Source organism: Aedes aegypti, chromosome 3, assembly GCF_002204515.2.
Source record: "Aedes aegypti strain LVP_AGWG chromosome 3, AaegL5.0 Primary Assembly, whole genome shotgun sequence".
Taxonomy (NCBI): domain Eukaryota; kingdom Metazoa; phylum Arthropoda; class Insecta; order Diptera; family Culicidae; genus Aedes; species Aedes aegypti.
In genome coordinates this window covers 22,229,696-22,252,888 of record NC_035109.1, presented here as the reverse complement: position 1 = coordinate 22,252,888, position 23,193 = coordinate 22,229,696, and the positions used below count along the sequence as shown (strand labels likewise).

Here is a 23,193-nt window from a genome sequence, read left to right as displayed (position 1 = left end):
TATAGTAATTTTTACTGTCGAAATGGTACCATGGTAAAATTGAATACACAAAATATTTGAAATAAATGCAAATTTAGTCTGCACAAATCAAGTGGCGCTGTGTATTTAATTTAACCCTCTAACATAGTATTTTCAACTGCAACGCTGTTCTCAGTGTATACTGCCTAATGATAGCTATACAGTGACTCAATCTCATTTTTGTACGGGGCACTGTTTTCATATCAAGTTGGTATAAATCTATTAAATGGTGCATGGACTTCGATATACTTTATCAATAATGAAGGTTATAGGTGTCATCTATTGTTTGGCAATGACAAACTGTATTCATTTGCTTAAATCTTTGGAATAATGGAAAAGTATTGAGATTGTGTCTATAATTGACCCAATTCCATATTCGTACACCTAACAAAAAAGAAATATACAGCATTCAAAACTAATTTTAATGGACTAGATGATTACTTAAACTCTTCGTTGGGTTGTTCAGATGCAGTAGAATACATTTGGAAAATTTAAAAGCGGCCCAAGAAACATTTGCATATTTTATAATCATTTATTAAGCAATTTTTCACAACTACATACTGTATAGTTGCTTTATTATATTACTTTGCAGCTGCTACGCACACATTGTTCAAGCAAATCTGGCGAAATTATTAAGCTTCTTATCATTTAGTGACTGTAATCATATATTGTAATGATGTTTATTCAGGTTTCACTCAGCTTAATAAGGTTTGATGATTTAACAACGCTAGTTTAACAAACTACATTATTGCAGTTTAATTCAGCATCATGTTTAACAAGATTTTAATTATTTCCAAGTGAAGCCTTTGTTCAGACGTTGTTCACACAAATTTGGAGAAGTTATAAAGCGTGTCGTTGTATATTGACTTAATTCTACAACTTCAAAATCGCTTTATAAGCATTCATCTCAGATTTTACTCAACTGCCACAAAATTGATTGAAAACAAATAAATGACTAAAAATAGCTAACACTGTATACATCAAATGCAGTGTATACCTTTGCCATGAATTAATAACCACACTTTTAATAATTACCTGAATTCTGGATTCAAACTCGAGACCTTCCCATCGTCAGCGGTATACCTTGTTATCTGCGCCATCCTTGAATTCACATATCAGCCTTCCAGTGCCCAATATAAACCTCTTGTAGCTGATTATTGATCATGCTTGAGCTTCTATTCAACAATAACTAATCAACACGTGCTATGCTGATGAACAACTGAATAAGCGCATTACTTCTGCTGCTGTTCAGTACTGATGCGAGCTGAACTCAGTCGGCTATTTATAGCGCACAGTGAGAAAATTTATTTCAATGCTGGTCAAAAATAAAGTTTATGCACAAAGTAAAAACAGTCTGAAATGATTAATCGAATTTCATAATAAGTTTTAACTTGTTAATTAAATTGTTCATCTAACTATACTAAAATTCATTTATTAAATGTATAATATTTCTACTAGGTTAATATTTTAATTATTTGTCGTACTTTTTCCATCTATTAAACATTATACAAATCTATATACATAAAAAAGGAATGGTGTTTGTATGTCACGAAATGGCTTGAGAACGGGTGATTGGACTTACATGATTCCTTCACTGTTGAATTCGTCCAGATCTCCGACGTGTTTGTGCGAAGAAAAAGTTTAGGAAAGTCATCGGGATAGTGGAGAAAACGGGAGAAAACTAATCTGTCATTTTTCATACGTGACTTTCATGGCGTTTTTCAACAGCCTACTTGATGGCAAGACGAAGTTTGCCGGGAGCACTAGTATAAAATATATTTCAATCATTAATCCTATGTCAGAAGACTGATTCAAAATATTTTTCAAGCATAATTGAATATTGTATTGAGAAAGCATCAGTTATTATTGTATCCAACATGTTTTTATATATTAGTAAGTTTGTGGCTAATTCGCCAAGGGCGAAAAGCCACTCAAATAAAGATAAATAATAATAATATTAGTAAGTTGAACATTGCAATACATTAGGAATACAACGCAATTTTTAGATATTTTGTCCATTTTTCAAAAATTTGGCTATGGTGTGACCTCTTTTCTAAGACTTCTTTGTTGCTGAAGAATGTGTTTAGTAATAGTTATTTTGGACTTCTTTGGATGACCTGCTCGGATGATATATCTATGTTGTATTTGGATTTTATAAAATACCTATTCAGCATTTAATCATGTTCATGTTAAACATGGAAACAGCTGAAGTGCGAAGCAACCAAAACGTTAGTTCGTCTCCTGTACATCTGTTTACACAATTATATTTGTTTGGTGGAATATTGGCTCTTTAATAGAAGGAAAAATGACTTGTTCAACTCATTAGTAAAACAATCTTGACAAGTCGGCAGAGATTCTCTGGAGAAGTTTAATAAGTGTTGATTCTACTATTATTCATTCCAATGAAAAATGTTGAACATAGACTTAAATTAGGAACTAAATACCATTTTCTCAGCTCTTTGTAGGGCATTTTTTCAGCTGTCACCATTGTTCAACAATAATTAACTATGTATGTTTATTTGTGACACTTGACTGTAAGTTGGGTAACCACTTTCATGTAACTATTGTTAAATTATTATTTATACTTTTATTATCATTAAAAATGTTATGATTAGTAACTTTATCCGATATCAATAACGTCGCAGATGATGATCACTACATTAAGAAAATTTAAATTTTGATATTTTTAATCCAATGTGATTCGAACTTTACCCTCGTTGATCCATTACGTCGGCATTACGTCCATTACGTTAATCCATCCATCGTATACACGTCTTGGATTTGATTTGAAAAACATTTGAAACATTTGAAAATAACATAAAAAGACATAACATGTTTTGCTTGAATAAGAGCATACTCATATACTGTTATTCACATTGTTTATAAGTTTTACTAATCATGCTGGTCAACATTTTAAGTATTAGACACTGAAACTTTTGTACGATTTGTTGTTAATCAAATGTTCAATATTCTACTAAAATGATGGCTACAACCTATAGAAGCTTTTAATCAGTCAATTGTTAAACTTCTTATGTGTTGTAGAACAAAAGCTACTACACTGAGAACAGCGTTGCAGTTGAAAATACTATGTTAGAGGGTTAAATTAAATACACAGCGCCACTTGATTTGTGCAGACTAAATTTGCATTTATTTCAAATATTTTGTGTATTCAATTTTACCATGGTACCATTTCGACAGTAAAAATTACTATATCATGGTTAAAAAAAACTTGCAGCAAGCCAAAATCGAACCGAGGATCTTGGGATTGTTAAGCGCGAACGCTTACCGCTCCGCTATCGATGCGGTTGGATCGAGAAGGACCAAAACGCAAATATAAGGCGCTCTTGATAGCTCAATCGTGATTGGAATAGTAAATTTAAAAACTTGTTCATGGTTCTCATTACTTCAACGCTTGTTTCAGTGTATATTTGCATTTTCGGAGGTTTATTCTGCTCTTATTCAAAACACAAACTGCAAGTGGAATAACAGCTTTTTTATACGCGGAAATTAATTTTATTCAATTAATGATTCAACTAAAAATTTGTTCAGCAAAGGTTGCTGCTATGCAGCTTGTATTAAACACGTAAGTATCTTAAAAGCTACCAATTGTTCCTTGGGGGACATATTTGAAACTGAAGTAAATTTAAGAAAAATACCAGTTTTCCCATGTTGTTTGCTAAAATATTCGGTAAGTCGAACAATAAATTGCATTTTTTTCAACATCACTTCCTTAAGAATGATAACTGCGAATATTGCACAAGTTTCAAAAAATTATAATCAGTTTTAGAGTAGCTAGGAGTGAATATCGACAACTTATACTTTTGAATCTTAGAACCACAGATAACAGATGTTTATGCTAGAACAAAAATCTTCTGAAAACTTGTGTAAATATTCAAACTAAAACACGTTGAAAACACTAGCGCCACCACCCAACGTATTGCTGCAATCAGTGGTGAATATAAGTATCTTGAAATGTTTCATATTCACCACAGATATTACCATGGAAACTTAGCGATAACAGCGCCACCACGATATTGCTACTTGTGTTGCCACTTAAAATCACCATTAAATTGTCTTACACAGTTTTACAATCGGACATAAACATCTGTTATCTGTGGTATAACATTTTTAACAAATCCAAAACCAAAAATTTTAGTCAATTTCTCTATGTTTGGCTCCTAAATGTATATACATAGTCCATAGTTAATGTTCCTGTCAAAACATTGCGTAATTATAATTTTTATTTTACATTTTACTACCAAACATGATTATAGAGATTTAAAGAATAAATATTATTGCCATAACCGCAACACAAACGTTTTTTTAAATGATAAAAACAACAGGATATATTCTATGAAATAGTATATCAATGCTCTCTGCTCATTCAAGTTATTTTGTATTTTTCTTATAAAATCAATAAATTGCAAAATAGGGTGCTATTTTGAATATTATTTGAATATTATTTCAAAGATAATTGAATATTACGATGACATCAATTATGTGGAGGTATGTACAGCGAAGTTTAGGGTACTTTATTGTAAAACGAAGTTCGTAGTTCAAATTATTTTTACAGACAAATTCAAAATTAACATTCACCTGTTGTTTAGAATAAAAATTTGGTTTAAATTGATTAAAAATATCATTTTTGAAGAGTTTTGAACTTATGGCACAACAATTTTCTAAACTCAAAAGGGATAAAAACTGTTTATGATTTCTGTAAACAATATATTTCAACTAAATTTCTATCAGAGCTTACGAGTATAATCTATAGATTGGATCCAATGGCAAAAATAAACGTTATTGTTCGAATTATAGGATTTAATAGCAAAAATCATTGGAAAACTGGCATTTCTCATAACTTTACCTAAATTTCATATATGTCCACTAATAAATTGTCCAAATGTATTTCACTACATCTGAACATCATAATAAAGCATTTCAGTAATCAAATAGAGCTTCTAAATTTAGTTTTGAACGTTGTGCGTATGAATTTTGGTAGGTGTACGAATATGGAATTGGATGAATTTTAGACATCAATTCAATACTTTTCTATTAATCCAAAGATGAATGTAAATGGAAACATTTTGTGATTGGCAAACAATAGATGACACCTGTTGCCTTCAATGTGGATAAAGTATTTGTAGTTCAATACTTCATTTAATAGTTTTTTACTGACTAGATGTGGAAACAGTATCCTGTACGAATATGAAATTGGGCCACTGTATGTCAGTTTACCCACAGATAACAGATGTTTATGTCCGATTGTAAAACTGTGTAAGACAATTTAATGGTGATTTTAAGTGGCAACACAAGTAGCAATATCGTGGTGGCGCTGTTATCGCTAAGTTTCCATGGTAATATCTGTGGTGAATATGAAACATTTCAAGATACTTATATTCACCACTGATTGCAGCAATACGTTGGGTGGTGGCGCTAGTGTTTTCAACGTGTTTTAGTTTGAATATTTACACAAGTTTTCAGAAGATTTTTGTTCTAGCATAAACATCTGTTATCTGTGGTTTACCCAAATTTGGGTTATCCCACGAAAGAGCCCAATTGCGCCAAAAGAAGTTAAAGTTGTGTTGATTTGTGGCTCCGTGTAGGCGAATTCCGGCGAACAAATTCTTTAAAGAGAAGAAATTTTCGTTCATTGCCCACCAGCAAGAAAACATTCCTTTCTTCGAAGAAAATACGCGCCGGAATTCGCCTACAAATCTTACAAATTGCAAAACAACAAATTTTATTTGGTTGAGTCCTGTGGCTAGAGCAAGGGCTAGGCCCTTTTCTGAAGTTGACGGCGACGTGGAACGATGCTCACATTCACCGCCATGGTGGCGTTCGCATCGTCAAAACGAACGAATCATAATCAAAACAAACGTCCGCTAGCTGTGTCCCGGTTCGTGGACAAAACGGGTGGAAGGGGCGGGAAAATCTTCCTCCATCACTGTTCTTTTTTGTGCTGGCGATTCGTCTCTCTGTCAAAAGAGTGGCAAAGTGCAGAAAGAATGAAAAATAGTAAACGTCATTACTGTGAGTTGGAACTGTAGGATGGTGAAAATTTGGTGGCTCACTGCTGGCTGCTGGAAACTTTGTGCTATTTAGAACGGATTTTCTCTTTTTGTGCGATTGATTTGTGCTTCGTTGGATAGTTGGGCAGCTGAGCGTGAAAAATGTCTCCACCGGGCAACGGAATCTTCGTCGTCCGCGGGGAAATGTCCACCCTGACAACGGCAATGCGTCGTGGCTCTCGCTGGAGCTCCAATTCCTATCAGGTTCGTATGGGGGGAGATTTTAATTACAGTCACCGCCAGAGGAATAATCTTGCTTGTAATCTCGTAAATTGGTGTACATCGGGAACTAAAACTGGAAATTCTTGGATTAAAATGTTTATACTTCATATTTACCATATTCAACACCAACAATAGAAAAGGCCTCAAGTCCAGTATGTAAACAAATCGGGTTTCTACTGAGTTTTGTATATTAGTGCCTACTCTTACAGAAACATAATCATTGTAAAAAGGCCACCTTTCCATATTTGACCAAAAACCAAAGAAGAACAAGTTGAGGCCTTTTGAAACAAATGTAAAAAAATGGAAAAAATGCTATGCTAATTGGGAAAAATGTTTTCGTAATTTGCTTAGTAGACGATCGTGCAAGTTTTGCTTCGGAGCACCTAGAGTAGCAGTCGTATTTTGGACTCTTTAAGGTGAAGATCAATCGAAGCCAAAGCTCAAATTTTCAAGAGCCCGGATCTGGAGAACCAAACATCCATTTGAGCTAAAAACCTAATCGATTGGTCACCACCAGCTAGTGACCAATCGATTAAGTTTTTAGCTCAAACGGATGTTTGGTTTTCCAGATCCGTGCTTTTCAAAATTTGAGGCTTGGCTTCGATTTATCTTTACCTTAATAAAGTAATTTTGGGTTTTTGTCCCGAATTATTAATTATACAGCGTAACCAATAAACATGTCAAAATGTAGAGAACAGCTTCCTCTGTAAGATTAAAATGCTTACACTGGTCCTACGCACAAAAATACCTAGGTAGGACAGTCAAAAGATTGCCCTACCCTGAAGTGATATCATTCCTACAGAATTTATACAACCAGATGTAGATGTTAATTCTTGAAAAATTACTGGAATATGAATGGACAGAGGCGCGTCCACGTTCGAATCCATGGGTAGGACAAACGTTAGCAAATATTTTGTGCACAATGAAGCTAAGAATAATTTCAACTCTGGACTGTAAATTCAAAGTTTCTATGTTTGAGGAGCTCAAACGCAAAAGGGTGTAAGTGACATTTTGGTCGATTTTGAGTTGAATTGATGAAATTCTACTGTTACTGTACAAACAATTTGTTCAAGATCCCACAAGAATTCAATCCTGATTTTCCCAATGAGAACCACAGAAATGGAATTTTTCCAACGATTATTTCAGAAATCATCTGAAGAGTGTTGTTGAAAGGCTTCAGAAATCATTCCTCCAAAAATTATTTGATAAATTTTTCAAGGAAGTCCCAACTGCTCCAACATTTTAGCTAGTGATTCATCCATAGATTTCTGTGGGACATCCTACAAGATTCCTAGTCAAAACATCTTTTAAACTTCAATCAATATCTTCTCCAGAAATTTCTACCAATTTCATTTAAAGTTGTCTCTTACAATTTATATAAGACTGCAAGTAGGGATTTCCCTTAAGATACCTTCAGCAATTGTTTCAGATATTCCTTCTTAGATTTTTACAGAAATTCTTCCAGTAATTCTTTGAGTTTTTCTCAAGTAAGTTTTGAACGATTTTTGTCACGAATTCTTCTAGCAATGTCTCCAGGAAAATGCCAAGGAAATTTTCCGAAAATATAAATCCGTGAGATATTTCTAAAGAAAATCCTAGAGTAATCTCTAATAAAGCTTGGGTAAGTTTCAAAGTCACCATTAATAAACAAGGATCATGAAATAACTTCCTAGATAATCTAAAAAAAAAATCAATCGAATCTCGGGATAGTATTCCGCAGGATTTTATAAAGAAATTTCGATGTTTCGTATTGAAGCAATGTTTGCTAAAACTGCAGGCTACTACCTTAGATAAATGCTGGAAAAAAATGTTCAAACCCCTCAAGGAATTACAGATTTCTGGGTGGAAACGTAGTGTAGGTGTACCAGTTATGGCCATAGTGGTTCCCTATTTCGCCATACGTGTAAACTTGATTTTTTTTTCACATTTTGAAAAGGTTTGTGTGTTTTAGCAGTAAGATAAAGGATGTGTCTAGATGTTAAAACATTCAAAAATATAAAAAAATGTGAAAGCTATCGAAATTTTACATATGGCCAAATAGGGAACCACTATGGCCATAACTGGCACACTTTCGCTAGATGAAATTTTGAAGGAATCCACATGAACAGACAGTGGAATTCTTGTAGGGTTTCTTTAAAAAACCCTTTTCCTCGGAAGAAATTCTGTAGAAATCTTTGAACGATCTCCTAGAGAATTCGGTAGAAGGATTAGCAAAATGATATCTGGAGGAAGTTCTATAATAGTTTTTTTTTTCTCTACACAGAAATAACTCGTTTAATCGCAAAAGTATTCAGGAGAAACAAAAGATGTTTGGAAAATGGTTCATCGAGTCATATATTACGCAGGAATTTCTTCAACAAAACTCAAAACAAAATTTCAAAAAAATCGTCATTATCTGCTCTAAATATGTTTAGGAATTTAATCAAATCATTTTTCATGAATTTACTACGAATTACTTCCATAAATTTCTATGGAATAAGCCAAGAACTTGTAGAGAGTTAGAGACTGTTATGCTTTTAATTTTTCAATATGGAACTACACTAATTTCATTTTTTCCACAACATTTTCAAACAAGGTGTGGTAATTTTTATGTGCATAGTAAAATATTTATCAAAACATGAATGTTTCAATAAAAAAGAGGTGGCACGAAAATCAATATGGAATAGTTGTGCTCTTGTGCTGATCTTGATTTTTTTTTTTTTTGTAGAATCGTGGGTAGGACAATCCTTTGACTGTCCTACCCAGGCATTTTTGTGCGTAGTACATGTCCTACCTGTCCTACCCACTTCCCGCGCCACTGTGAATGGAGAACTCAAGACCAACAATTGAAAAGGCCTCAAGTCCAAAATGTAAACAAATCGGGTTTCTGCTGATTTAAGTGTATAAGAGCCTATTCTTACTGTAACATACAATAGTCATGCAAAAATATGCATGAAAGTTGAAAAAATATCATTTTTCTAAAAGGCCCCATCTCATTTCCCGATAATTAGGATGTTAATCGCAAATGCGGCCTTTTTCCAAAAAGGCCCCATTGCTATATTTACTTGGAACCGAGTTGAGGCCTATTAAACAAACATCAAAATTGAAACTAAAATTACGAAAAAATGTTTCAAATTTACTAAGCAGATACAAATTATACTTCAGCTGCTCTGCTCCATGTATTATTTTACACAGCGATAGTCTCAACGGCGAACATAATCAAATTTTCCGTCGGGTTCCTGTGGAGTGATGTATTTTGTATCATACTATTTAATAATACCTGTGTCAGCATGTCTGTACTTCACGACTTATTGATAACAACACGATTTCGTTACAATTGCATAAAACATAACGTTTAATTGAAATATTACTTCAATTGAACAAATATTTCCATATAATTGCTCGACGACACTCTCGCTTAGCACATCCATTATGTTTATCGATGACGATGATTGAATAAATCACATACTACATCCCATGTACCTTGCTTTACCACGTAACACTCTTCTACACTTCAATTATCGTATTTTATTATGAATTTTGAATGATTTTCAAAAGGCCACATCTGAAGATGATGAAAAAACAAGCCACAACTAGAAGGCCTCAACACATTTTAGAGTAAACAAAGGCGTCAACTCACAGGCCTGGTTACGAGTGAGGTTACGAGTCGCCACTGTTAGAATCAACCTTTTATTTGAAATAGCTACCCAACATTTAAAACATATCATTTCAAGACCAACAACTGAAAAGGCCTCAAGTCCAAAATGTAAACAAATCGGTTTTCTGCTGATTTCAGTGTATAAGAGCCTATTCTTACTAAAACATACAATAGTCATTTAAAAATATGAATAAAAGCTGAAAAAATAACATTTTTCTAAAAGGCCCCATCTCATTTTCCGCTAATTAGGATACTCATCGCAAATGCGGCCTTTTCTCAAAAAGGCCTCATTTCTATATCTGACGGAAACCGAGTTGAGGCCTGTTAAACAAACATCAAAATTGCAATGTAGATTGCGAAAAACGTTCCAACTTCACTAAGTAGATGCAGGTTATACTACGGAGCGACTGCTCCTTGTATTATTTTATACAGTGGTTGTCTAAACGGCGAACATTATCGGGTTCCTGTAGACTGATGTATCACACTACCTAATAATACCTGTGTCAGCCTGTCTGTACTTCACAAATTATCAACAAAAACACGATTTGGTTTCAATTGCATGAAAAATAACGTTCAATTGCAATATTATTTCAATTGAACCAATATTTCCATACATTTTCTTGACGACAAACTCGCGTAGCACATACATAATGTTCATGGATGACGAAGGGTTCAATCAATCACATATTTAATCGACCGCACGAATCTTCTCTTGCAGTAGGGATCTCCATGTACTTTACTTCACCACTTAACACTCTTCTACACTTCAAATTCCTTATTTCATAATCAATTTTGAATGATTCTCAAAAGGCCACATCAGAAGATGATGAAAAAACAAGCCACAACTAGAAGGCCTCAACACATTTTAGAGTAAACAAAGGCGTCAACTCACAGGCCTCAGTATTGTGGATAAGTGTAAATTATATGTGCATGTAAGTAAACATTTTTTCAGACTTTCTTTTGACCGTCAGGCTAAAGCAGGCTAAAAGTGACTTTCTCTGCATTTCATAGTATTAGTTTCAAACCATTGGATGTGCAAGTTTCAGACTGCGGAAATGTGCACAACCTAATGATTTTTAGTGTCAAAAATGATCAAAATTTTACATAATTCCTTCAATAACTCGAAAAGTATGAGAGATAAAAATATGCTCTTTTCGATAAAGTTATGGATTTTTGCCAGTAACAAATAACACTAGAACAATTGAAAATTGTTAAAAATCATCCAACCAAGTTATGATGAAAAAAGTGATTTTTAGGGGCGTTCCACGAAAAACTCCACAAATGTACATGAAAATTAACCCGTATAGGCCTGAGTGAAAGCAAAAATACTAAAACTCTTACCGCTCAGCAAATACTTAACGGATTCAAATATTTTTTTGTCAGTATACTGGCCCACATATCTAGTTCCTAATAGTGGCCAAGGGATCTCGGGAATGTTCCTGTGGTCGGAAATATTCTAGTGGATTACTGGGTCAGGTCGGATAAAAAAGGGCTTTTTTTGGACACACCAAGTTGTCTTTATTTATGTGCAATGGCAATCATTTTAATTTGCATAAATCATTAAGATCTGATGTTCAACATTTTAAATGAAGAGGTAAGCACTGTTTAGAATGTACTGGATGTGGTCACTCGGGCTTAATGCCCTAAAGAACCGGTTATAGATTTGTTGGATGCTACACCGTTTAAATTCACTAACAGTAGAGATCAAACATAATAATTTACTGAAATACGTTCCCATGAGTTTGACACATATGTTTAGATACAAATTGGCCACTTTGTCGTAAGGCATCCTGGTGACCCAAAATGGTTATTTCATGGGGCAAAAAAATGCAGGACGAAAGGTTATCCAATTCAATCGTTTCTCAAAAGGCTTACGCTGATGCGTTTTTCTTTAAATTCCTTGATATAGTGGCCACATTATACTGCCCATAAATGCATACCAGTCACACTAGCAAAACAGCGCACGCAAGAAAAACGCGATAGAAGTCGTGAAAACCTGCATGCTTTCTTTGCTTCAATTATATTGAAAATGCGATGTTTTCACACCCAAATTTGAACTCAAATGGTGCAATGAACTATTGATTACAGTATTACATACATTTTGTTTATTAATTTTCTCAAATATTTAGTTAATATACGGAAAAATGTACGCGTGACTGATATGCGTTTATTTGCTCTTGAATGAACGAGAATAAACGCATAACAGTATCAGTGCTTACTATGATGTATCGGTCATCACATGTGTATTATTGTTGTTTTGACAGTTTAGTGTCCGCATTCAAAGTCGCGAAAATGTGGCGAGATGGACCAACCAATGGTCTTAGCCTGTCGAGTACGACAATCCAAAGAAAAAAAAAGTCGCGAAAATGTCTGCTCTCGATTATTTGAAAAGTAATGGTACTTCTGATAGTTCCGCGGATGAGTGCAGGAATTTGGCCGATAGCGTCCCGTTGGACAATGACGCGAGCTCTGAAGACAAGTTCGCTGGCTTCGACGATAAAGACGGCAATGCTGGCGGCGACGGCATATTTCAGATTCCACCGAAGACGTAGCATTGGGTAAGCTTTTTAAAATCCTTGGAGGACACTATATATGTGAAGGGGACTGATGAAATGGACTCAAATGGAAGTCAAACAGCAGTTGATGAATTTGCCAAAAATACCGAAGAAAACCCGTATTCGTCTTAACACGTTGCTCTAGGCATTTGATTCACGAGAGCAAACCAGCTATATACGCCAGTACGTGGAACGAGGTTAACGAGTGGATGTTCAAAGACGGTATCGGTACAAGTACGAGGAAGACGATCCAAGGAAATCTAATAGCTTTGTATTTCATCTGGCTGACTAAAACGATTCTTCCGTTTAAGTGTTTCGTAGATTTTTTCTGACCACTCTGGGTTACGGCAACAATTGTGGATAAGTATATTTTCCTTTACTTGACTTACTTATCAACACAATTTGTCGCAAGTCCTTATCACACAAGTCGCGAGACAGACATGCGTTTATTAGTAACGTGGGACAGACCAAGTTCGATATTGTTTTTAACATTTCTAGAACAAACGTATTATTTTCTTATAATACAATGAAAGTACATGCAATTTAATGACGTTTCCCGTAATTAACTAAAAAATGACAAAAAGTCACGTGGGACTGTTATGCATTTATGGGCAGTATAGCCGATTAAGGATATTATCTGTTACATGAAATTTGCCTACCTTCAGGGGCACAGAAGAACAGCACCCTTTTCAGCCGACCTGACCCAGTAACCCACCTGAATAACTCCGGACACATGAACATTCCCGAAATTCTTCGGCCACTTTTTAAAACTAGGTATGTGTGCCAGTATACTGACAAACAATAGTTTAAATCCGTTAAGTACTCGCTGAGTGGTAAGAGATTTAGTTATTTTTCTTTCACTCAGGCCTATACGGGTTAAAAGATATGCATACGGTGTCTTCAGCAAAGTTGTTTCTTTTAATAGTACCTACAACTTTCCCGAATAAACTTTATTTTCAAATTTATAAATACAAAAAATAAAATTTCGTTCTCACTTTTAGGTGGATTAATCACCAAATTGATACTTTCATAAAATAGCGATTATTTTATGGAAAAACTGTCCCGAAGACACTATAGTACAAAAATCATGTTTTCAAGGTCAAAACAATTTCGATCACGTTTTTTTCAGCGACGGCTACAGTGTGCACCGTCGGCCGGCGTCTATGGGCACAAATCAAAAGGGCTGCATAGCTTTTGGTGAAATAAAAGCCTCATTTCCTTTGACTCGTTTTTTAGCAGGATTTTTTGCTAAAATGATAGTAATGAATATTCATAGCTATAAATCAGTTTATCCATCGACTTTCTGGACGATAAAATAGCATACAATGCTTAAATTCATAATTTAAATTTGATTTATTGTGCACTCAGGCAAATGGACTATCGATTAACATAGGAACCCCTTATGAAAATTCGCCACAAGGAATCGGGTTGAAATTCATAAATTTGGCTTATGAAACAGAAATTTGAAAACAAAAATAGTTTTCGCGGCAACCTGGAATCGAACCAAGGACCTTGCGATCGATAGGTTCGTGCGTACACCCTACGCCTATCGACACCTTGGTGTGGAGTGATGCTAAAACTATACATAAAGCATTCGTATTGCGATAATCGTTCCATCTTTCATAAGGCAATATGTATGAATTTCGATAGTCCAATTCGCTGCGTGTGTGACAAAACAAGATTACATTTTTCTCATTGTATACTTTTTGGAGATGAGGCCTTTTGAATTGTTAGTCTTGATTTGTGAACAGTTACTGAGTAAATCTCAATGTATACTATAGTTTTCCTATAGAGCTTATTGACATCTGAACACACGTAGATTAGCATACGCTTGTCATACACCGTTTGTTTTTGTTGTCCTCAAAGAAACTTGCACACGCTTTCCAGGCTCATCAGAATGCATATGGAAATATTACCCAATTTGAAAAATTTACACCCGGTTTCTGGGTGTTTTTCGAGACTGAGTGCATATTGTTTTCTTCTAAGGTTCACAACTACATCTGCACTAGGGCACCCATACCATTGGGCGTGATAACCACTATTTTTTTTTTTTTTTTTTGTACAGATCTACCGATTTTTTGGAGAAATTTTCAATAAACTTTTAATTTTTGCTACTGTGAACAATAGTTTTATTGCGTCTTGCCACTTCACCTTTCTAAAGTTATCTGAGAATTCTGCTCAGGATTCTGTGAAAATTTTTCTTGAGATTCTGTGGCAATTTTGTAGGTTGGAATACTGTGATTAGCCTCGGGATTTCATCAGCTTGCCAACGAGTATGTGAGTATTCTGTCTAGAATTCAAAAAGTTACTGTGGACAACCCCATACATTCAAATTCAAGAGAATCCTGCTCATTAGACTGATGCGAATTTTGAAGTTTTTGCTCCCCTGTGCTTAAGGACATATAGGAAGGAATCCCTGTCATGGCAGTGAAAATGGCTTTCTCACATATACAAACACATTTCTGGAAGTCCACAATATATCTCAAAATAATTCACTTACCAACATTAAGTTCACTCCCAAATTGCTAACGAGACATCAGAACACTATTACCTTACGATTTCCGAAGTTTTAACACCAGTAGCTGGTGTAAATTTCATGAACCGTGCTAATTTTCAACACGGACGTTTAACTTTGTTACAATTGTTTACACTTATGATCCTGCGAACGAAGAACACTTTTCGCCGAATTTTACCACTTTCGCTAAACGTAGAACCTCCAACACAGTTTACTTTCACTACTTGTTAATTAAAGAATAATTACTGGTGGATTTCTTATGAAAACAACTTAAAATTTCACCAAACCGTGCTGAAAACAATCACTTGATCACATCATTTCGTTTTTTTTATTTTTCTAATTTTACGCCGGCTGCTCGCTTGCAAGGCTGTCAGATACGTTAATGATTACGTACGACATCAAGCAATCTTATTTAGTCGAAGGGGAAAAGACTCAAATTGAAGTAGCGATTACTGGCAACAACGTCTTATCAATTATAATTTCACTATTACCAACAAATAGGAGAATATTTTATGTGTACCACTACTTTTATACAGTTATTAGTGGATTGAAAGGAGTTTCACCTTAAAGTGAAACATCTCGTAATCCAAAGATGGCCGCCACAACGACCGACTTTTGCCCCTCACTGAACGAAAGCTTCAGCCGTGTAATGAATGATTTGTAATTCACATGGCTACCAACTTCCATATTCATTAATTTGAATGAATATGGAACAATATGATTCATCCATCGTCAATTGAACGAAAATCATCCGTTTCTAAGATGATTTCTTATCTATTTCCGTATGACTTTAAGCAGGTAGTTGAGTTATACTAATAGAAATGAATAACATCGGACTTTTGACGGATTGTAATTTCTTCCATGCCCCGAATCAAAAATCATTCAATTATCGTCTTAACTATCATACAAAAGTTTAATGATCCGAGATAGAAATCATCCTTGTTGACAGTCCTAATTCAAGTATGGCGTCAGTAGCGTGGTTACTCCGAACTTCTTCGTAAATGTTGCAGGTAAGTGCAATTTATGGTAGAATAATCCAAATTTGTACCGTTTTTAAGCATTTGTTTACTCTTAAAGGCTCGTTTGACTGCTGATTCCTGAACCGCAAACCACTCAAGCTCGAGGATTTTGGAGAATAAACAACTCTCAGCATGTATGCGGTAGGCTGTCATCTTTTCCGGCAGTCAAGAATAATAATTATTTATAATCACTTATTCAATACATTGCTAATAAATCTCCAGGAATCGTGTAAGAAATAAACTATCTGTAATTTTATTTTATCTCTTTTTAATGATTAACCAGCATGCAATGGGGTTTGTTTACAGCTATGAATGATAATCATTCAAATTCATTCAGTTTCTACAGAGATTCAAATCATTTCAAGATTGGATGATTTTCATTCGGTGCGATATGTAATCAGATGATTTCAACGAAGATGAAAATCATCCAGAATGTGTCTGAAAATAGGAATGGGGCTCGGATGAGACAAAAATCATTCAATACGTGGCGGGGGATTTCGTTCAGTGTACTCACGTTTGTAAAGGCTCTAAACTGGAGAAATAGTTGACAAACGTTCCTAATCTTCTTATTTTAAGCTTTCTGCTAGTGCATAAAGCCAAAATGAAAAGTGTTGGATGCTTTCTTCGCGAGATTTGTGCCTTTGAAATTCTAGTGCATACTTTGAAGTTGATTCCAAACTGTTTCACCTTAAACGGTGTCAATTATAGTGAAAATCATTTTCCCAAAAATGTGAAGTGATTTGTAAAAAAATGGTTGTGCTCACGCCATTTGAAGTTTAGATGGGAATTACTATGGAGGAGGTATACCTTTTGTGTTCAGTCCTCTAACTGCTCGTCATAATAATCTATAGAAAAGTGAATTCTTCCCAGCTACAACTTTGCCGAAGACCATATATCAATAGGACGTAAATATAATTTGTAATTGGAGATAATAAAGGCTGAATCATGCTGAGATGATCATCCAATTGCACAGTAGCGTGGATTACTTTGATCTATTCTTATCGCCAGGAGCCAGAGTTGATCGCTATCGCCATCAGCTCTTAAAATATGCTGATATTTACAGGCCGGCTTCGATACAATTAAATAATTTTTCATAAACTTTCAGAACTAAAGTTTAAATTTGGGTTTAGAGTTCAGTAAGTCAAATACGTTTAATTATTTTTCTACGGATAATTTCAGGAAGCTTTCTTTTCCACACTTTTGATCGTCTGTTCTATACCCAAACGCGTTTCTATAAGGCGCTATCCATAAATTACGTAACGCTCTAGGCTCAAGCGTTGCGACTCATACAAAACTTTAAAATTTTTCATATTTATTTTACTATGGTTTTTTAACTCGATATAGAGACACGGAATATCGAGTAACGGAGAGTTGTCTGTAGTTATTAATTATTGATTAATTTTCTTATCAATATTGGCTCAATATAATTCTTTGTTTCCTTCAGGACGACGAAAAGGACGGTCTGCTGAAGAGTTTCCACGAGCTGAAGGAAAAGCTGCTACAAGTGGAGGATTTGCGTCTGGTCGAACCGGGAGTGTTCCTGGGGCCGTTTCTGGAGGTGATCCGTTCGGAAGAGACAACCGGCCCGGTAACGAGCCTGGCCCTGTCCGCGGTCAATAAATTCCTGTCCTACGGATTGATTGATCCGACCCATTCGACGTTGGCTTCCACGGTGGAATGCATTGCCGATGCGGTGACTCACGCTCGATTCGTGGGCACCGATCAAACCTCCGATGGGGTCGTACTGATGAAGATTGTCCAGGTGTTGCGCACCTTGGTGCTGAGTCCGGAAGGAAGCTTCCTGTCCAACGAAAGCATCTGCGATATCATTTTGAGCTGTTTCCGGTTATGCTTTGAGCCGAGGTTAAACGAACTCGTCCGAAAAACGGCGGAAAATGCCCTAAAGGACATTGTGCTGCTGCTGTTTATGCGACTGCCACAGTTTGTCGAGAATGGGAACTTCCATCTGAAGTCGCTGAAGATGCGTTCCAGTTCGATGGATCAGTCCAGCAAGAAGCGAAAGAACAGCAGGAATGAAGTGAAGCCTCTTCAAACGTCGGCCCCCAAAATAGTCACGGAAGAGAACGGTTTACAGGAGCCGGAACCTACCACACCAGTGGTCAGCAACGCTCCGAAAGGCCTGAAACCGCCTCCATTGGCCACAACGCCGGCCACTCCAGCAGGAGTCATCGTCGACATGCAGGGATCCATCTCTCAAACCCCGAAAAGCAGCTTAGATCCCAAGCAGGACATCATACAAGAGGAAACGGACGGCGGTCAAACGCAACCGGATTCGCTGATCGAAACTCCCATCCCGCCGGAATCCGAAGAACTGCCCGCAGATTCCTTCGTCAATTCGGTGGGAGTTCGGTTCACGCAACAGGAAGACGAAATCGTTGGCCCAACGCCACATCTTCCTTACGGATTGCCCTGCATTCGAGAGCTGTTCCGGTTCCTTATTTCCCTCTGCAATCCCTTAGATAAGCAGAACACAGACGTGATGATCCACATGGGCCTGACGCTCCTTACTGTGACCTTCGAAGTCGGAGCAGACAGCATCGGGAAATACGACTCCCTTCTAACCATCGTCAAAGACGATCTTTGCAAGAATCTGTTCTCGCTGCTGACCACGGAACGCATTTCTATCTTTGCGGCCGATCTCCAGCTGTGCTTCCTGATGTTCGAATCGCAGCGATCCCAACTGAAGTTCCAACTAGAGTACTACCTGACCAAACTGACCGACATCATCGTGAACGAAAACCCCCGAATTCTCTACGAAGCGCGTGAACTCGCCCTGGACAACCTCCTGCAGCTATTCCGCATTCCCGGCTTTGCCGCCGAGCTCTACATCAACTACGATTGCGATCTGTACTGCACCAATCTGTTCGAAGACCTCACCAAACTGATGTCCAAGAACACCCTCTCGGCCACCAATTCCATTTACAGTGTGCACACCCTGTCGATGGATGCCCTGCTCACGATCATCGGAGCGATCGAGAGGAACTGCATCCAGGCCAAGAACGGAGAGAAACCGACGTACCAGCGCCACTCGCGGAACAACTCCTGTGTCGAGAAGATCGTGCTGGATGGGGCGGGGCAGACGGAACTGGACCAGAGCGGCGGCGGGGTCAACCAACAGCAAGGTAAGTTGGATCATTTTGACAGTAACTACAGGGGTTCCATTCAAAATCGGTTTTACAAGTTGCGAATTCTTCCCGAATGTATAAAAATACAAAACCAGGTCACCATCATGATCCTACGAGTTGATATTTTCCAAAATTTAATCCGTGTCCCACCAGCAAATGTTCATTCATTTATTTATTTAACACTGAACCAACAATTTCACGCCACAATACTCGGTTCGTGGCCGCATCTCTCCATCCTCGGTTCTGCTCCACTCTCGCCAAATCGATGCGCACTTGATCCGCCCACCTAGCTCGTTGCGTTCCACGCCTTCTTGTACCAACCGGATCCGAAGCGAACACCATCTTTGCAGTGTTGCTGTCCAGCATTCTTGCAACATGTCCTGCCCATCGTGTCCTTCCAGCTTTGGCCACCTTCTGGATACTGGGTTCGCCGTAGAGTTGGGCGAGCTCGTGGTTCATCCTTCGCCGCCACACACCGTTTTCCTGCACACCGCCAAAGATCGTCCTAAGCATCCGACGTTCGAAGACTCCGAGTGCTTGCAGGTCCTCCTCGAGCATCGTCCACGTTTCATGCCCGTAGAGGACTACCGGCCTTATGAGCGTTTTGTACATGGTACATTTGGTGCGGCTGTGAATCTTTTTTGACCGCAGCTTGTTGAGACCATTAGGCCCGACTTCCACTGATATTGCGCCTCCGTATTTCACGTCTAACGTTATTGTCAGCCGTAAGCAAGGATCCAAGGTAGACAACTCGTCGACCACCTCGAACGTATCCCCGTCTATCGTAACACTGCTACCTAGGCGAGCCCTGTCGCGCTCAGCCCCACCAGCTAGCATGTACTTTGTCTTGGATGCATTCACCACCAGTACGCAGCTGCCTCGCGTTTTAGGCGGGTGTACACTGTACAGGTCTACCACCTTTTCAAATGTTCGGCCGACATTGTCCATATCATCTGTGACCAACCACTCTGTTTGCTCACTCGATTTGCAAAGCTCACTCATATTCTCAGGTTAAAATTAAATAAATAAGAGGAATATGGAAAATAATAGATTTAGACAGCTAGTAGGGACTATCACATATACAAGTTAAAATCAATATATAAAATATATAAAATCCTAAAAATACTAAATAAATAACTTAAATATATCATGCAATTAGAATAAGGCCAAGCGATTCTCAGCTAGGAAACTCAAGGCGGCAAACGGTTAGTTTAAATACAACACACCTCATAGGAATTATATTCAGCCTACCCCCAAAATACACACCCGCAATAACACCTTCACAATACTGGCAGTTTTGGTAGCAGTTTTGGCGTTCGCCTATCGGGCAAGCTAAGGGACCGAAAAAAAAGCCTATTCGCCGGTTCCTGGGTGGTCCAGCAGCATCAGCTCGGCCACTTATACGAGGACTCCGTTGGAGAGATCATCCTAAATAGAAGCGTTTTTTTTTTTTTTTTTTTTTTTTTTTTTTTTTTTTTTTTTTTTTTTTTAATTTCTTTATTAGTATCATTCCAAACATTACATTCATTATTTCTTATATCTAGGTGTTCTGTGTTATTAGACAACACTATCATCCTAATTTGGTAAAACAAATCTAAGATTTTATTAACATTTTGTTAACAACATATTACATATCATTTGCCGTAGCAGTTCAGATTTTTTACAGGTGAGTTGATTTCACCTGCTTATAAGAGAAAAAAAAAAAAGTTTTTAATATACTTAACCTAACTTAATCTAAACATATAACGCATTAATCGTGGCAATAGAAGATTGTAACGATTTTTGCCTGAAATTATTGATTATTTTATTTGACATTTGTTCCAATGTTTCAACATTGGATATCCTATGTAACTCATTGGTACTATACCAGGGAGGAAGCCTCAGAATCATTTTCAAAATTTTATTTTGAATTCTCTGCAGAGCTTTCTTCCTGGTATTACAACAGCTAGTCCATATTGGTACAGCATACAACATGGCTGGCCTGAAAATTTGTTTGAATATCAAAAGCTTGTTCTTAAGACAAAGTTTTGATTTTCTATTAATAAGGGGATAAAGACATTTTACATATTTGTTACATTTGGCTTGAATGCCCTCAATGTGATTTTTGAAAGTTAAATTCTTATCTAGCATGAGTCCTAGATACTTAACTTCATCTGACCAATTTATTGGAACCCCTCTCATCGTGACAACATGTCTACTTGAAGGTTTCAAATAAAGAGCTTTTGGTTTATGTGGGAATATTATTAGTTGAGTTTTGGAAGCATTAGGAGAAATCTTCCATTTTTGCAAGTATGAAGAAAAAATATCCAAACTTTTTTGCAATCGACTACAGATGACACGCAGGCTTCGTCCTTTGGCGGAGAGGCCAGTGTCATCCGCAAACAAAGATTTTTGACAACCCTGAGGTAACTCAGGTAAGTCAGATGTGAAAATATTGTATAATATTGGTCCCAAAATGCTGCCTTGGGGAACACCAGCTCTTACAGGAAGTCTTTCAGATCTGGAGTTCTGATAATTAACCTGAAGTGTACGATCTAAATAGAAGCGTTAAAGAGTTTTGCTACAAAGTGTAGTGCCATAGCAGTTATTTATCAGCGGGCTTACCAAGTAAAAGTGGATTATCAAGTTCCCACTGTTCGGTCGTCTTATTGTGGATCATCAATACGGCCACGTCAACTTCACGTGCCAAAAGAAGTCCATCCACCATCCACGAGGCGAACCAAAATATTCGCCACGCCAGCGGTGGTCTATTTCCTCGGCAACCATCAGTCGAGTCGGTGTACAACAAAAGGACACCGCGAAGTGACTGTCTAGGAGGCAGGCTAACCTCAAACCGACCCCATAGCGATTACGAAGTACGCGAAGGCACACCCCGACATCAAGAAAATATTTCGGAATTTGCGCTCCGAGTACAAGAGTGCCATGCTGGCTGCAAACATCACCACAATCCCCAAAATGAGAGAGTTCGGAAAAAGCTTCGACTCCATCAATTGGCAATGGTTCATCCGAACCGAGAGAGATGGTGGGCGATCTCTGAAATCTGAGAGGCAGGTGAACGAAGTGAGTGAGGGAAAGAAGGTATCTGTAAATAATGAGAAACCGTGGAACAAGGGTAATAAATTCAAGCGTGAGTTCTCCAACTCAGCTAGGCAATCTGACTACAAAAGTAGTCAATCCAAACCAAATTATGCACCTAAGCCAAATTATGCTTCGTTGGCTAACAAATCATCTGATCAGAAAGAGGAGTCGGCCGGTAACAAACCGGATTATCAAAAGCCAGGAACTAGTCGGAATGGTAACACCCTAGAGAAAATTTTGAAGGCATATGTTCCAATGAAACGGGGTACTTGTTTCAATTGTCACAACTTCGGGCATAATTTTACACAATGCCAACAAGAGAAACTAATTTTCTGTGAAGTATGTGGTTTTCCCGGTTTCCTACTAAAGGATTGTCCGTATTGTTTATCAAAAAACACAGACAAGACTACTCAATGAGGCAGAGTAGTCTTGAGCCGAAAATCCAAAGTCCTCAAAATGACGAATGTTCTGCAATTAGTTCCATTCTTACTCAGCTCGGTTACCATTCGGTAGTTGTAAATCCTAAGTGTGAGGAGGTTAATACCATATTTCTCCACCCACAAGGGGATAACCGACCGTTTGTAAGAATCGAGATGTTGGGACTGAAACTAATAGCTCTTTTGGATAGTGGAACAAACCGCAACATCTTAGGGAAAGGATCGGAACGTATTATTGCGAGCCTGAACCTTTCTTATGCGCCATCAGATTTGACTTTGATTACGGCCGAAGGTCATCCAGTGCAGGTTTTGGGTGAAGTCGAAGTACCTGTTCTGTTCAACGGAGTGACAAAATTTGTATCTTTCGTGGTTGCGCCTTCCCTAAAGCGACAGTGCTATTTAGGGATGTCATTCTGGGATCAATTTGGGATTTATCCCTATTTGAGAGAATCCTTCATCGAAATGATCGATGACTCGGATGAGCTACCCGATCGAGAG

The 23,193-nt window shown here is 37.3% G+C and overlaps 1 protein-coding gene across 1 annotated transcript in view; it reads left to right on the top strand.

Annotated features, from left to right (window-relative positions):
• The first annotated feature begins 6,019 nt into the window (after positions 1 to 6,019).
• The window catches only part of LOC5572230 (Golgi-specific brefeldin A-resistance guanine nucleotide exchange factor 1), a 50,593-nt gene continuing 33,419 nt past the window's right edge, over positions 6,020 to 23,193 (top strand). Inside the window, exons 1-2 of the mRNA XM_001653872.2 lie at positions 6,020 to 6,290; positions 17,479 to 19,177. Of these exons, the coding sequence (XP_001653922.2) occupies positions 6,189 to 6,290; positions 17,479 to 19,177 (1,801 nt within the window). The 5' untranslated portion in view covers positions 6,020 to 6,188. The remainder of the gene's footprint in view (positions 6,291 to 17,478; positions 19,178 to 23,193) is intronic.